Source organism: Cryptotermes secundus, unplaced genomic scaffold (genome assembly GCF_002891405.2).
Source record: "Cryptotermes secundus unplaced genomic scaffold, Csec_1.0 scaffold2642, whole genome shotgun sequence".
Lineage (NCBI taxonomy): Eukaryota > Metazoa > Arthropoda > Insecta > Blattodea > Kalotermitidae > Cryptotermes > Cryptotermes secundus.
The window spans coordinates 38537-51946 of record NW_019727144.1 but is presented as its reverse complement, the minus strand read 5'-3'; the positions used below and the strand labels follow the sequence as shown (position 1 = coordinate 51946).

Below are 13410 nucleotides of genomic sequence, written 5' to 3'. Positions count from 1 at the left end.
TTTTCCCAAAATCGATAGGTAAGTTTCAAGTTTAATTACACCTACAGAAAGTGAGCTGAGTAAAAACTTGTAATAATATGATTTGTAGTCCATATCATGAGGAACAAATAGCGTTTTTATTGGAGTCTGTAGCTTCAATAGTTATCGAGATATGGAAGATAACGCAAACCTCCATTTCAGCCGAAAACGCGTTTTTTCGCATTATAAAAACGCCTGTACCGAGAGAACTGAGCGGATTAGAATTTTTTTAAAAATTTTTTTGTAGTATGAAAATATGTATAAATAAGTGTACAAAATATAATTTTTTTTAAAAATGGTGAGCGACCTTTCTGGATGATTTCACATGGACTAACCCGTAATAAATATGGATCGCCGTGAAAACGTCAGGCCTGACGCATTTGTTACTGTTTGTTCACAGTTCCTGTGTGACAGTAGGGAAGAAATTATCCTTCCAAGTGACAGAGGATGTCAAGAACTTTGCATTCTCTAAGGAAGATTCCTCTTTCCTAGTGGCTAAGAGTCTGTGTGTGTGTATGTGGCGTGGTTGGCTATTCAGAAGCAGGAGCTGACTTGAATTTCCATGCTCACTGTAAGTGCAGTTATAAGGCATTTATGATTTCAGTGTCATTCTCTTGTACTTGTCACAGTGATTGGAAATACCATTAGAAGGAACTGTAATTGTTTCTCTCTGTTGAAAGTCCTGCACATTCTGGGATGTGACCCTTTGTAGTTTGCTAGAACTGACATTTCAGGGGAACATGTTACTGTCATCTTCAAAGAGTAAGCAGAGTCCTCTGAAATGTCAGTAAACTTATATCAAACTGCATGGTTTCACACCCCTGTGGACAGTTCTCTTCCTCACCGTTGCTGTGAAGACCCGAGATCTTACACGGTCCTGTAGCAGTGCTGGTGAGTGAGCGTGGAGTGCACAGCCTGTCCATCCCCTGAGGTATGTGTTACTTCAGATGTTTCATTTGGGCTCCCCTGTTCATGCAATTGATATCTAAATAGCTGGAAAGTTGTAAGTACATCCGCTGCAGGAGTGAGTTGAACTGTGAGGTTTATTTGGAATGCTTAGTAATTGTGAGCTATGGGATGATCATTGACAGTGATGGAGATACAATATTTAATAATTTTTAAATATCTATCTTAGGATATTTACCTTGTGTTATCAGATTTTGAAATCACGAACTACATATATTAATCAATTATGGGTAACGTCAGGAACTGAAGAATCATGTGTTACAAAAAAACTTGGAATAATAATCCCAGTTTAAAAGCACACCACAGAGAGTATTGTAACATAAATAGGGATATTTTAAGAGTGAAAAAGTATTTTAATAAAATTGTAGCAACTTCCAATAATCAGGCTAGGGCAGCTTTGAAGGTCATAAGGAACGGAACCAGAAATGATCATGTATCCACTAATGTAACTTATTTAAAGATAACAGGCAAAAATATCCAGAAATATGAAGACATTGTAAACTCATTTAATAATATCTTTCTAGATCACATGATGTGATAAACTAATGTGGCTAATAGATGAGAGACCTACAGATTATTTATATACTTCCTTTTTGCAACCCTTTCAAAAAATGGTATTAATAGAAAGAAATTTTAATGAACTAGAAGAAATAATACGGTTAATGAAACCTACATTAGCTTGTGAAATTATTTTTTTTTATCACTTAGTCGGGGTTTACATGTCAGCAGAGTGCATCGTGGTGTCTGTAATGGTGCAAAATTGCTTTGCATATTGGCATATACAGGGTATCCCAGGAGGAACATGGTATTAGTCATTCTAAGAAAAAAAGTGAATATGTACATGTCCTATTCGAAACGTATTCCGAGATAGAGCTATTTCACTGTACACCCTGCAGACGAGCAACACGCCATGAGCTCACGTGAGTTGCAAAGTGCATTGATGTTGATGGTGTAATTTTCAAAAATGGATTATACTAGGTAAACTGTACCAACATTTTTCGCTTGAACAATATATACCGGTATTAGAAACATTACGTAATATCTCTTTCTTATCAACAATTTTGCAACTGTACAGTTTTATAACTCTTATCTCAGAAGCCACTGGGAGTAGGACATTTGTACACGTACACTATTCTGCTTAGAATGGCAGATACTGTGACCTTACAGAATATTGACCTTTCCCCCTGGGACATCCTACTTACCTGACCCATGTAGAATGGTTTTTTAACCAGTCAAGTAGTCTTTTCCGTGATCTTATCTCCCCTGCAGTGGCAGATGAAAGTCTCCTGGACATTTAAATGTGTCATTTAGGCCCCTTGCACATGGGGCCACTGTGGTCGCACCACCGTTAGTGGTGCTTCTGCTGGAAGCTCAAATTGTATCCTTTTGCACACGGGGCCACCTTGGTCGCGCCACAAAGTGGCGCTTCTGCTGAACTAAACAAGTAAAATACAAGTGGCTCTATTGGACACTACCGTGTGAAAGACACAACATCGGACAGTGGACTGACATGGTGGCATGACCAGCCTGGTTGCTCGTAAAATCGCATCCTCTGGCCACCGCATTCCTGGAAGCGCCACCAACGAAGCTTCCACCACCACAAATCGCTCAGTGTGAAAGAGTCCATGTAAACGCAATGGTGCACATGGTCGCGCTGCCGTGGTGGCGCGACCACGGTGGCCCCGTGTGCAAAGGGCNCTCCCCCCCCCCCCCTTCCATTTACTCCAGAGCTGACATTTTGTTTACCACCTGACGAAAGTTTCACGTTTATTTTGCTCTCACTACTATATTCACTCGCTTGTAACAGTTCATAAAACACCTCATCACTTCCAATCATCTTCTTGCTAGGACCTGTCATGTTTAGTTGAACGAACTTGGACCCATGATAGCTTTCATGCAATCAGCAACTTCAGTAAATCTCAATTTACTTTCCTTTTGTATTACAGTCTGTTTGCCACACAAGAATGTGAAGTGTCAGCGAGTCCCTTGTTATATGGGATCCGTGTTCACAGAGCGGTTACTAGGAGATGCAACAGATGTCGCGAACTCCTGCCAGGCTGATAAGGATGTCTGCGTTAGGTGGCAGCACCGCGCAAGGCCCTAATAGCGATTAAATAGAAAGCACGTACTGAACACATTGGGTGCTGTCCAAAGAATTTTTTCCTAATGGTGAAATTGAAGATGAATTTCTTATGGGTGTTTCTTAAATTAATATATTTTTCAGCTGTGAAAATTGCTATTTATTGTGAGAATCATACGGAACACAAAAAATCAAAGATTTTAATGTTAAAGTAGGTGGTGCATAGTGTAATTACCGCTGTTTGCTGTTACAGGCGCCTAGAGGAAAGGAATGAGCGAGACGAAACAAACCGCACTTTTTACAGCCACCAAATCGATACACCCTGTATTTGCTGAAAATGTAATGTTGTTATGTGAAAGGACTCAGTGGCTTTCTTAATGTCACTGGGATGGCGATGAAAGATCAACTGTGCTAGCATTTAACACCGTTACCCCTTAGAACAGTGCCATCCTCTCTCTGCAGGTAGGAAGTCGCACCCGTACTGCTGGACTTTTGCCAGGCAACGGTCCTCGGAAAGCATAATTCATTATTCTCACAAACCACGGGAATAAAAAGTGTTGTTCTGCCATTTTGAGAGGGAGGGACCCACCCAACATGTTTACATCCCCATGGCAAAGCACCAAGGACCACGGGAAAGATGCCTGCCAGAAACACAGAACCGAGTGGGAGCTGGGAATGCAACACGACCAGAGGACAGTGAAACAGATGTGGCGTATCAGATCTTCTGCTGTAATTTCAGTTATTTCATTTCAGAGATGTTATCGCTTTCAGGCCAGGAATGCACAACTGTCAGGTCAGGATCTTCATAAAGAATCATGAAGGGAATGAACAGGAGGAAAAGAAGAAAGTTTATTCCTAATATCTTGGCTCAGAAAGGGCTGCACATGAGCCCACTGTTTTTTTGTGTGGGGGGGCGAGAAATGTTTCTTACAAGTTTACGCTGAAACAGCACTGGGTCGCCCTAGAGTAGTCAGGATAGAAGAATGGTTTTGTTTAATTTTAATTTTTATTAATGTTTGGTACATTCCCTTTATTCTTCAATTTTGTTTCCTCTTCAGGAATCTGTGGTGGGGTGACATACTTAACCCCCCCCACCCCCCACCCTGGCAGTTGATAGGTCTCTCTGGTTGGGGTGTGAGGGACTGAGACCCAGTAATTTAACAAAAGGTTTCTGAAACTTCTACAAAAGAGATGACTTGTCAGGAATGGTATGTTGCTTGAAAATTGTAAATGATTTGGTGAATTACAAAATTGATTTTATGATTATTTAAAAAGTAAAATACCCTTTAGAGTTGTCCATTACACTTTAAAATTCACAACAAGTTTCTTCTCAAAAATAAATGTTAAATATATATATTTAAAACATAAATTTATTCACAAAGGTGACATTAACATTTATGGAGATCTTATTTCAGAACAGGTTATTGTCTGTACAATGTCTTTGACTTTTATAGTAATGCTCACTCAGCACCAGCTGAAACTGGTTTCATGCATCTTGAAGCAGTAAAGCAAAATAATTTGAATGGCATTGAGATTGTCAGCCTTATATGTCCACAGGAAGATTTCTGGTACTCATTTCTGTTAAGAGGCTGCGTCGACCTCAGGGCCATAGTGCGGCTGGAAGTATTAGGCCAGTTGAAAAATCCAATGACATGGGGAATCGAAGCTGTGACCTACCAGATTGAAGCATACTGCCTCAACTACACTACTGCATGCCCCTGTATATGGTGTTGTACAAAGTAAAATGCATCTCTTCAGTGGTCAGTATCAAATTAACATAATGGCAGCCAGCATTAGGGGCGGGTATCCAACTCAAGACATGAAGTAGTGGTGATGCCCTACGGTAAAATGAATTTTTTTTTTCCTTTTATTGCTAGTGGGGTGGGACTAAGTCCCTCGTACTGCGGCCACTTCTGGCCTATTGTACCAGCCCAAGATGATAGGCAAGGGTGATTGTGGAGCAGTTGGTGGAATGAAGATTACCAGGGGAAACCAAAGTACTCAGAGAAAACCTGCCCCAGTGCCACTTTGTCCACCACATATCTCACGTGACCAGATCCGGGATCGAACCCGGGCCGCCACAGTGGGAAGCCAGTGACTAACCACTTGAGCTATGGTGCGGCCCTACAGTAAAATGGTTACTGGCTTCACTTTCATATTCTTGTTCCATGTTAAAAACATGTCGAGTTACTTGAATCTGAAATCGCTCCAGATGCACACTTGTCAGTAATATTCAGTGATACTGAGTGCAATCAGATACCGCGGGCTGGCTTCGTAAAGATCCATTGTTTCACTTACTCATCAACTTCAAGAACTGAAGCAGCACATTCCTCCGAAATGTCGATAGGCTTAAACCGAACTACACAGCGCTAAATTCCAGAACATGGTACTCGTCATGGATGAGCTTCAGATTACCGTTTTCTGGAATGTGACGCTGTGTAATTTCCTAGATAGGAACCAGCATTTTGAAGAAACATACTGCTTCCAACTGCTAGCTTCATTTAGATTGGTTTAATCTCGTTGCCGAACTGAGTGGCTAGTTCTAGTCTCAATATCATATCCCCCACCCACACACACACACACACATTTATTCTACTTTTATGTCCCTTGGCGTAACACATATACTTTTTATGTTCTCTTAGGTATCATTTTAATTCTTGTATTGGGGTTGTCTGGTTGAGGGGTAGTTTTGCTATTGTCTAGCATGCTCACAGCTAGTGCATTAATGAGGTTTTCTAATTTTCCACAAGTCTGAGAAGGATATCAGTACAATCAGAAACCACTGTTACAGTATATTTTCTGAATTATTATTATAAACATAAAATGTTATAATACAATGAGTACCAAATCTAATGTTTCTAACAAATAATAATAATAATAATAATAATAATAATACATTCAAATATTTATAAATTACAATTAATATGTTTAAGAAAATTTTGTTAAGTTTTTAAACCAAATTGGTTTGTGTCGTTTTTATTTCTTTTCTTTGAAGGAAGCCAAGAATATGCCACCTTGTGGTTCTGTTGTTTGGAGAATAAGATCCTTCAGTGTCGTCCTGTTGATGTTTGAGGCAAGCTGTGTTGTTATACAAACGGTGGACGCTACCATCTTCACATAGCAACAGGTCACAACGACTGAATGGTAGCAGTCCTCTAACTAATTTACTCACTCACCAACTGACTCCACTCCACTGACTGACTGACTGACTGACTGACTGACTAACTAACTAACTCCACACTATCAGGCCTGCTTCTACCACCTCGGTATGGTACACACAGAAAGCACTGTTACTCTGTCGCTGTTTACGTGACGTTGCCTAGTAACGGCCGTTTCTTTCTCTTTCTTTGCCTAGCAGTGGTTCACATGCCACATCGCTCCCCACAAGCCTACAGCCATAAGGCCATTTTGTCTCTTCCGGGGCTGTTTTCCTGGCGTCAGAAATGGGCCTCGTCTTCCATCCCTGTGACTCGATTCTGGCGGTAATTCCTCTTCTACTCCTCCTGCTACTCACTTCTTAAGGCCTCTCATCCTGAGCAATTCCCTGACAAGATGCGAGCTGGTCCAGGAGTACCAGAAGCATCCTCGATCGACGGTTCCCCTGGATCCTGTACAGCACATCGTTTGTCTGTGTGACTGCCATGACTGTTGGAGGCTGGATGGCTTTCATTCAGTCTGGATTGGACTACAGAATCACAGCTAGTCACGCTCCGTGCCAGGTGGGTTTGCAGTGTGCTTTAATTCTGTCGCTGGCGCCTTCCTCCAGGTGTCACCCTTGGCCTTTACTTGTATCTTGCTATAGTCCATCTTCTCGCTATATATCTTCACATTACTCCGTCCAGGCCTGTGGTACGTGCTGCTCTGAGACACGGCCTTGGCTGTCCTTGCCTTGAGATTTGGGGGTTGTGCCATACCCACTCCCATCTTCAGTGGAAGTTCCTTCTTCTTTTCGACCGTAGGTTTGGAAGCTGCAATATAGCTTCCCTTCGTCCCCTCATCTCGACAGGGGACTCCATGGTTGCCTGATGGCCTTCTATCTCTTCCGTAATAATCAAAGGCAAGCTCTCCATCTTAATCTTCATAGGATCCACCTCATCCTGAGGATGTGCATCTTGTTCGTCTTCTTCCATTATTATCGGCATTTCTCTTTGTTGGAATCTGAGGGAGTGCTCATCACGCCCTCACCTTCAAATTCCTCACTGAACTCCCCTCATTCCGAAAGTGAGGAGGTTGTTCCTTTTCCATCTCTATTGTCCTCACTGAATTCAGCTGATCCTGAAAGTTGGCATCATCTCCGTGTTCGTCTTCATCTTCATCTTCTTCTATTATAGGCAGCATGATATGCGCCCCGCATTATTTTAATCGGAGCAGTTGCTGTTCTCTCCTCAACGCAAAATAACTTTCTGAATATTTTTTGTTGTCAACATGAACAGGGCGTTCCTCTTTGTCCTCCACTGTCCACACTGAATTCAGCTGATCCTGAAAGTTGGCATCATTTCCGTGTTTGTCTTCATCTTCATCTTCTTCTATTACAGGCGGCATGATATGCACCCCGCATTCTTGGAATCGGAGCAGTTGCTGTTCTCTCCTCAACGCAAAATAACTTTCTGAATATTTTTCATTGTCAACGTGAACAGGGCGTTCCTCTTCGTCCTCCATTGTTCTCGCTGAATCCCCCTCATTCTGAAAGTGAAGATGTTGATCTATTGCAATCTCCATTGTCCTCATGGAATTCAATTGATCCTTAAAGTGGTCATCATTTTCGTCATCATCTTCCTCTACTTTTAACGGTATTGTATACTGAAGTTGCTGGTTTCTGAGGTATTGCTCTTCTGCCCTCACCAACAAGTTCCTCATTCTGAAAGTGGGGAGGTTGTTCTTCCTCCTCCATCTCAATTGTCCTGGTGGAATCACTGAGTAACTGATTACAACATTCTCCCTGAGCCTTCATAATCATGCTAATTTTATCCAACTCATTCCTTAACTGAACAAGTTTTTCCCCTACCTCAGAATGTGTGAAGCTCCTCCTGGACCCAGGCACTTGGTTTTGTCGATTTTTCCATTTTGACCACCGTGTCTCTCATGTTCCCTGTATGAAACCCGCCAAAGGTGGCACCACACGATCACACACACAGTGATTGTGATGAGGCTGAGGAACAGCGGGCCACCAAGTAGCATCCAGAAATACTCTTATTCTTGTGACCTTCTCCGCTGAAATGCCCAGTACCCTGCATATTCTGCTTTCTTTCTTCTAGTGGAGGTTCCAGCTACAATTCTTTCTGAGTCTTGGATTGGCTGCAAGGTTCAGACAGTTTCAGATGTTGCGATGGGTTCAGGTGCTGTGATAATTTCTGGTACTGGTAATGGTACAGGTGCTGGCATCACTTCAGGTGTTGGGATGGGTCCAGGTGCAGTAGGTAGTTCAAATTCTGGGATTTTAGGGTACTCGGGCACAATTCACTGATGCCTATGGAGGTGCGGGCGCCACCACACTACTACTAATACTACTACTACTACTAATAATAATAATAATAATAAAATAAATATAAATTTAATACTGACTAATTCTCTTGTTTATATAATTATATTTACTTACAATCTTACATAATTAAGAGTTCAGTTTGACACTGCATGTTAGCTGCAAGTTGTCGAAAATCTGATGTGTAGCTGGAACAAGCTGCTCTTAGTGCATCGTTTAAGTGTGAGTCTGTTAGGCAGGATCGGTACTTATTTTTGATGATGCTCGTTGATGAAAATGCGACTTCGCACAGAGACATCGAACCAAAACAAGAATACATTTTCAGAGCAATGCTATGAATCGTGGGATATTTATTCCTGTCCACCAGAGTCCAGAAATTGCTACAGGTTGCAAATGAGGATTTCAAAGATATGTCTTCTTGGAAATTTAAAATTTCCATTTCTAATTCTTCAAGATTATACTTTCCGAAGATCTCACACAACTCCCCTCCAAGTTCACTAACGTCAACAGTAGCGAATGGGTTACTGATAAACATTGTCACTGGTTCAAATGTTGAAAACTGGCTAATTCTGTTACCAGATTTGATCAAAAAGTCTTCAAGATGCTGGGAAGATTTCCACAACAGATTTCATATGTGAAAAAGTGTGAAAGGGAATTTCTGTTTAAATGTGAAATCCATAGCTTTAGTTTCTTTTGAAAAGCATTAACTACACTTATCATACTTGAAATGTTACGATCTTTCCCTTGTAATTCAAGATTTAACTCATTTAATTTTGAGGTAATGTCTGTCAAGAAAGTTAAATCTAGTAGGCATGACATTTCATCAAGTTCTTGATAATACCTGTATTGTCCAGGAAATGATTTCAGAAAGTCCCTGACCTCATCCAGAAGACAGCAAAATCATTCCAGTGTTTTCCCCCTACTAAGCCACCTTATGTCTGCATAGAAAATTGTCACCATGCTCAGTGTTCTACACATTCGAAAGATTTCTGAACAATCGACGAGTAGAAGACAATCTGATATAATTTACCACATGAGTTACTACATTCATAACATGGTCGAATTTCAGAAGTTTTGCGCGTAAAGCTTCCTGGCGGATAATGTAGTGATAAGAAAAAACATTGGGAAATGATTCATCCTTAGCACAAAGAGCAAGAGACCCATCCTACCAGTACTTGACGGCCCCCCATCTGTAGTTATAACATCAAGTTTTGATATAAATATAAGGAACACAGTAAGTATCTCTTCTCCCCTAGTACGTTCATGAAGTGGCAGCTGTTTAACGAACTCTTCCTTTACCGTAAAATCGCCAAAAACCATTATAACAAATACATATACAGAGTGATTCAGAAAGATGGACACAATTTCAATTGACTATATTTCCTGTACTGTATGTTGCATTTGAATTCTGTAAAGTACATTTGAAAGAGGATGTTACAAAGTTTCTAGTACTACCGCTAGTGCCCTCCATCACTGCGTCCCGGGCCGATCGCGTGTATCGGAGGAGAACGTGGAGTGCATTCGAGTGAACTTTGAGCGCAGCCCAATGAAGTCAACCCGTAGTGCTAGTAGAGAACTTGGACTATCGCAAACAACTGTGTGGCGTGTACCACCTCTTCCCACAAATTTGAATGACCTAAGAAACTATCACAGCTGCGGTGAACTCAGTGACGCAAGATATTTGTCATCGAGTGTAGGATGAATTCAGCTACTGTCTAGATGTTATCCGTGCAGCCGGAGGAGGGGGGGCACATTGAACATCTGTAAACTTCCATGTATGTATAATCAAGTGTAATTTACAGAATTCAAATGCAACATATAATTCAGGAAATATAGCCAATTGAAATTGTGTCCATCTTTCTGAATCACCCTGTAATTGTGCAAAATCAGATATATCGGTGCTTTCATCAAGCTGGAGTGAAAAATATTCACACGATTTCAAATCCTGATGTATTTGAGATTCCACATTATCAGAAATCTGTTCAACTTGTCTAGCAGCAGTTTGGTGAGACAACTGGAAGTCCTTTGATGGAAGACATAAGTGCAGATTTATCTTTGTGACCATCGCCAGCACTGATCATAGCTTCTTTAGCTATTTCCCCATCACTGAAAGGTTTTTTCCTTTTAGCTAACACATGACAGATTTTATAAGAAGCTATTGTTACGTTACTACTGTGCTGGAGAGTATTTGTAAATACACATTGTTGNGAGAAATTGTGAGAGCCGGGATAGCGTAGCCAGTGTAATGACTGGCTACGGGCTGGAAGACAGAGGGGTCGGTGTTCGAGTTCCAGTAGGGTGAGCTGAGACTCCCCCTTAACTTGCCGGGGGGGGGGACGCCGCTTCCGTCTCCTAGTTCTCGCTGTTGCGTCTAATCACTCCCGGTGTTCACAAAATCCATAGGGTGTTCCAGGGTCATTACCCAACCTTCCGCACCGCAGTCTCGTAGTGATACACACGGCAGCCGAAATCACCAAATTGGCTGTCCACCGTGCATTGACAGTCCCCAATGCAGACGTACCCTAGCGCTGCTCGGCAATCACAGTAAACCACTCCCAGCACCGTCGGAAATAGGGCCCATCCGGAGCACCGGCCGGGAGCAGCAAGCAACTGAGAAGACGTCGCCGCGGGGCGGCGTATGTTGTTCGACGCTGATGAGCCCTCCAAAAGGCGGGGGTCCCGCACTCCCCGAAGACACGGCTAAGTGAATGGTAAGGGTTAAGGAGGACAGGGCTAAGTCTCCACCTGGAACGTACACCATCATCAACACATATAAAATATAATTTTATGTACACCCTGAATATACAGGGTGTCCCAGGAGGAATGTGCCAAACTTCGGGAGGGTGTTCCTTATGTTAAAGTATGCCGATATAACCCAAAACACCTATGTCCAAAGTTGAACGGTTACGGAGATAATGGCCCAAGAAAAGTGTGGTCTTCTGGCAGGTCCAAGCACTGTACCTCGCTGTACCTCTCAGCTGAGAGCCCTTATCTATGTTTGTCCTTGAGTGCGATGATACTCCCTAGCCGTGCTTATGTAGTTGGCTCATACCAGAACGCGCAGTCAGCACGTTACGTCATCGCTCGCCAGTCATGTGTTATGTATACTGCTTGGAAACCTAAGGACAATTATGACATGACGAGCGAGTATTTTGTACTTCACTTTTATGGCTTTCCGTCACTCACAAGTTAGTTTGATGTTACGTACATTATTAACGTTACAGAATCCACATATTCCTGCCAGTTTTAATATGTATTTTGTAATCAACAAGTGTGTAACCCCGGTAATCATCAACACATATATAAAATATAATTTTATGTACACCCTGAATATATAATGAATTCAACATACCAAGCTGAATATACGAGTAACTACCCCGCCAAAATATATGGCTTGAGTTGTGATATGTGGGCTTTTCTTATGATAACCCCAGTTTCAGGGTTGGCCAGAAGGACCGTCACCGGCGATACAAACTTAGTAATGATGAGAGGTACCGACCACTTGAGATCGAGCTTGGCGGAGCGCTGGCGTGACTTAGAACTCAGCGGATGCTAAACTAAACTACGAGTAAAACCGAGTCCCCCACGCGAAACTCTCCCAGCACTGTACCTGGCTGCCACCCTAGCCCGAGCTCCCCTCAAATTAGCGAGGGCAGCCTCCCAGTATTCACCCATATTCTTGGAGTCCCGCTGGAGCTCCAGCTCACGAAATTCCCATTTAAGGCACAGGGGATGCTTCATTTCCCTCCCCAAAAATAGGGAAGCCGGAGTCGCTCCCGTCGACTCGTGCCACGCGTAAAGGCAATGGACAAAGAGGGCAGGTTTTCGTCCCAACGAATGTGTTGACGGTGGTGATAAATGATCAGGGCAGCCTTCAAATTCCGATTAAACCGCTCAACCTGAGAAGCTTGGAGGTAATAAGGTGAAGTCGTGATGTGGCGAATGCCCCAAGAGAATCACAGGTTGTAGAACCGCCGCGACTTGAAGACTGCAGCATTGTCGGAAACGATAGCCTGGGGGACGCCGAACTTGGGGAAGAATTTCTCCACGAGGCAGTTTTCCACTACTTCGGACGAAATTTTCCTCACTGGATACATAGACACAAACTTATAAAACCCGTCTAACACCACCAATATGGCTACGTTCCCCTTCCGACTCCTGACAATCGGCCCAAGAAAATCAATAAATATCCGTTCTAGGGCCTCGTCACAATTTCGCTGCTATGGAGACCCACCCTAGAATCTTGGGCGGGCTTGGCCCTCTGACAGTCCTGACAGACCCTTACGAACTTGCAGATTTCCGACCTCATATTCGGCCAATAAAAGACCTTCGCGATCCGGCTAAGCGTTTTGTTTAGCCCCAAATGCGCACTCAGCGTAGACCCGTGGAAATACTCAAGCACCATGGGCCTGAGTGTCTCCGGAAGGACCTAGCGCTTAGCGCTGGCCCGAGAAGGAAGATACAGAAGAGCCCCATTAAGTAACTTGAATTGCTTAGCCACAGAGTCGTTCCGGGCAACTTTCGCTTATATGTCCTTACAAAAGGAGTCCTCCTTTTGATATTCGCGGACTGATCGGAACGCCTCAGGCAGATGTTGTGTAAGACCAAACCCGTAAACGTAGGGTCACTCGGGAGGTCTTCGTACTGTCGGGAAGGCAGTCAGCCACCACATTAGATTTCCCACTGACGTGACAGACTTGGAATTTGAACGGCGCCAGACGCAACACCCACCGCCCTATACGGCCCAATTCTTTAGCGTGCCGTAGAAGCCAGGCTAGAGCTTGGTTGTCCGTTTGTATACAAAATTCTTTGTGTTCCAAGTATGTCCGGTATTTTTCGCATCCCCAGACCACCGCGAGGCACTCCT

The 13410-nt window shown here is 42.9% G+C and overlaps 1 protein-coding gene and 1 long non-coding RNA gene across 6 annotated transcripts in view; one reads left to right on the top strand and one right to left on the bottom strand.

Annotated features, from left to right (window-relative positions):
- Positions 1-4162, top strand: part of LOC111864566 — a 12209-nt gene extending 8047 nt beyond the window's left edge. For 2 of the 5 annotated variants that reach the window (XR_002842822.2, XR_002842820.2), the window contains exons 4-5: positions 419-949; positions 2931-4162. This is a non-coding gene — a long non-coding RNA (uncharacterized LOC111864566). The remainder of the gene's footprint in view (positions 1-418; positions 950-2930) is intronic. The other 3 variants (XR_004513037.1, XR_002842821.2, XR_004513038.1) reach the window with 3 other exon arrangements.
- Positions 4163-6908: 2746 nt separating this feature from the next.
- Positions 6909-8142, bottom strand: LOC117282315. The gene is made up of 2 exons (XM_033751488.1): positions 7579-8142; positions 6909-7380 (listed from the first exon to the last, which is right to left on the bottom strand). The coding sequence occupies exons 1-2, from the start codon at positions 7919-7921 to the stop codon at positions 7238-7240; spliced, it is 486 nt and encodes a 161-aa protein (XP_033607379.1). The 5' UTR covers positions 7922-8142; the 3' UTR covers positions 6909-7237.
- Between the last annotated feature and the right edge of the window lie 5268 nt (positions 8143-13410).

What these genes read in the sequence shown, in the direction of transcription:
- LOC117282315 (XM_033751488.1), bottom strand. Translation starts at nt 7,921, where the DNA reads ATGAGGAACTTGTTGGTGAGGGCAGAAGAGCAATACCTCAGAAACCAG. An exon ending in TGTAATAGAAGAAGATGAAG is followed by an intron (nt 7,381 to 7,578) that starts ATGAAGACAAAC and finishes TAATAGAAGAAG; the next exon opens with ATGAAGATGAAGACGAACAC.